Source organism: Aplysia californica, unplaced genomic scaffold (genome assembly GCF_000002075.1).
Source record: "Aplysia californica isolate F4 #8 unplaced genomic scaffold, AplCal3.0 scaffold00054, whole genome shotgun sequence".
In the NCBI taxonomy this organism is placed as follows: domain Eukaryota; kingdom Metazoa; phylum Mollusca; class Gastropoda; order Aplysiida; family Aplysiidae; genus Aplysia; species Aplysia californica.
Window position 1 is genome coordinate 402,468 of NW_004797324.1, and position 1,288 is coordinate 403,755.

Genomic DNA, 1,288 nt, shown 5'->3' on the forward strand with positions numbered 1-1,288 from the left:
CTCTCTCTTTCTCTCTCTCTCTCTCTCTCTCTCTCTCTCTCTCTCTCTCTCTCCTTTCCTTCCTCTCTCTCTCTTCCTCCCCCCCTCCCCTCCCTCTCTCTCTCTCACTCTATGTCTTTCGTTCCTCCCTCCCTCCCTCCCTCCCTCCCTCTCTCTTTCTCCCCTCTGCATGCTTCATGTGTGTGTCTGTGTCACTATTAATATGTTTATAAAAGTTGTTTGTTTAATCCTTGTCTGTTTAACTGCATAAGTGTCATATCGTACTTGGCACAACTGAAGGGATTTCAAAGGCGAAACACTTGGTTTTCTGCCAGATAGCTATGCTGAGAGGAAAACATCATAGAAAGGATGAGAAAATTTCTACCTCGCACAGACTCGGAAACCCAACCTTCGGCGTATCAATAAAGTTCCCAAAGAAACTGGACAACAGCTGCAGCTGCTGGCCATGTTTGTCCCTCGCCTCGCCCGCTTCTTTCCGTTTTCTTCTATTACTTTTACTCGATAAAACTTAGGTGTATTTGTCTTCGGCACTGGAGCGTACTATAAACTCTTGAGTAGCTCCTCATACGGTTCACTCCCTGAGAACCTGCTGTTTTGGGGTACAGAAAATACGCAGAACTATATCCTTATTCTTACAGAATTTTAAATTCTGTTTTCTCTATCTACAGCTTAAAAGATGCAGGCAATAACATGGATGCTGTGAACTATAAAAAAACAGTTTTCAGATTTGTGTGTGAGCTGTAACATTGGCTTTGGTTTCCCTACGTTCTCAAAGAATTAACTACACAACCTTATAACGATCTGAATTTAATCTGCAGAATAGTTAAAAACAAAAACAAAGCCTGTCTAACATTAATTCAGCAATTAGATACGAGTCAGAGTTAGAACACGAAGAGTAAATTTGAGAATTGAGAATGGTAGCACAAATGCCCCAAACAAAAGACAGAATTATTTGTACTTCAGAATTCAGTAATTTTGAATTCCAAAGCAGTTTGATACCAGGCAAGTGCTGGCAATCGTATTTACATTCATTTGTTCCTCTTAAAATCTTAAGAATTTCTCACCTTCAAATTTTGCCAGATCTGTTACATCAAAAGCTGTGAATTTGACATTTTGCTCCCCAAAACGTTTCTGGAAATCTTCTAAAGTTTCAGCTCCAGCTTTGGGGTCCACATCACCGAGGAATACCTGATGAAATAAAGCGTGGAGCAAATACAATCGACTGTCTACTGAGGAGTACTTTAACTACATACCCTAAGGTATCGAATAAAAGGGACGGTAGGAATAT

The 1,288-nt window shown here is 40.5% G+C and overlaps 1 protein-coding gene across 1 annotated transcript in view; it reads right to left on the reverse strand.

Annotated features, from left to right (window-relative positions):
* Nucleotides 1–1,064: 1,064 nt before the first annotated feature.
* The window catches only part of LOC106011099 (15-hydroxyprostaglandin dehydrogenase [NAD(+)]), a gene marked incomplete at its 3' end in the record, with an annotated part of 1,642 nt that continues 1,418 nt past the window's right edge, over nucleotides 1,065–1,288 (reverse strand). The window contains 1 exon segment of the mRNA XM_013079496.2: nucleotides 1,065–1,188. Coding sequence (XP_012934950.1) covers nucleotides 1,065–1,188 — 124 coding nt within the window.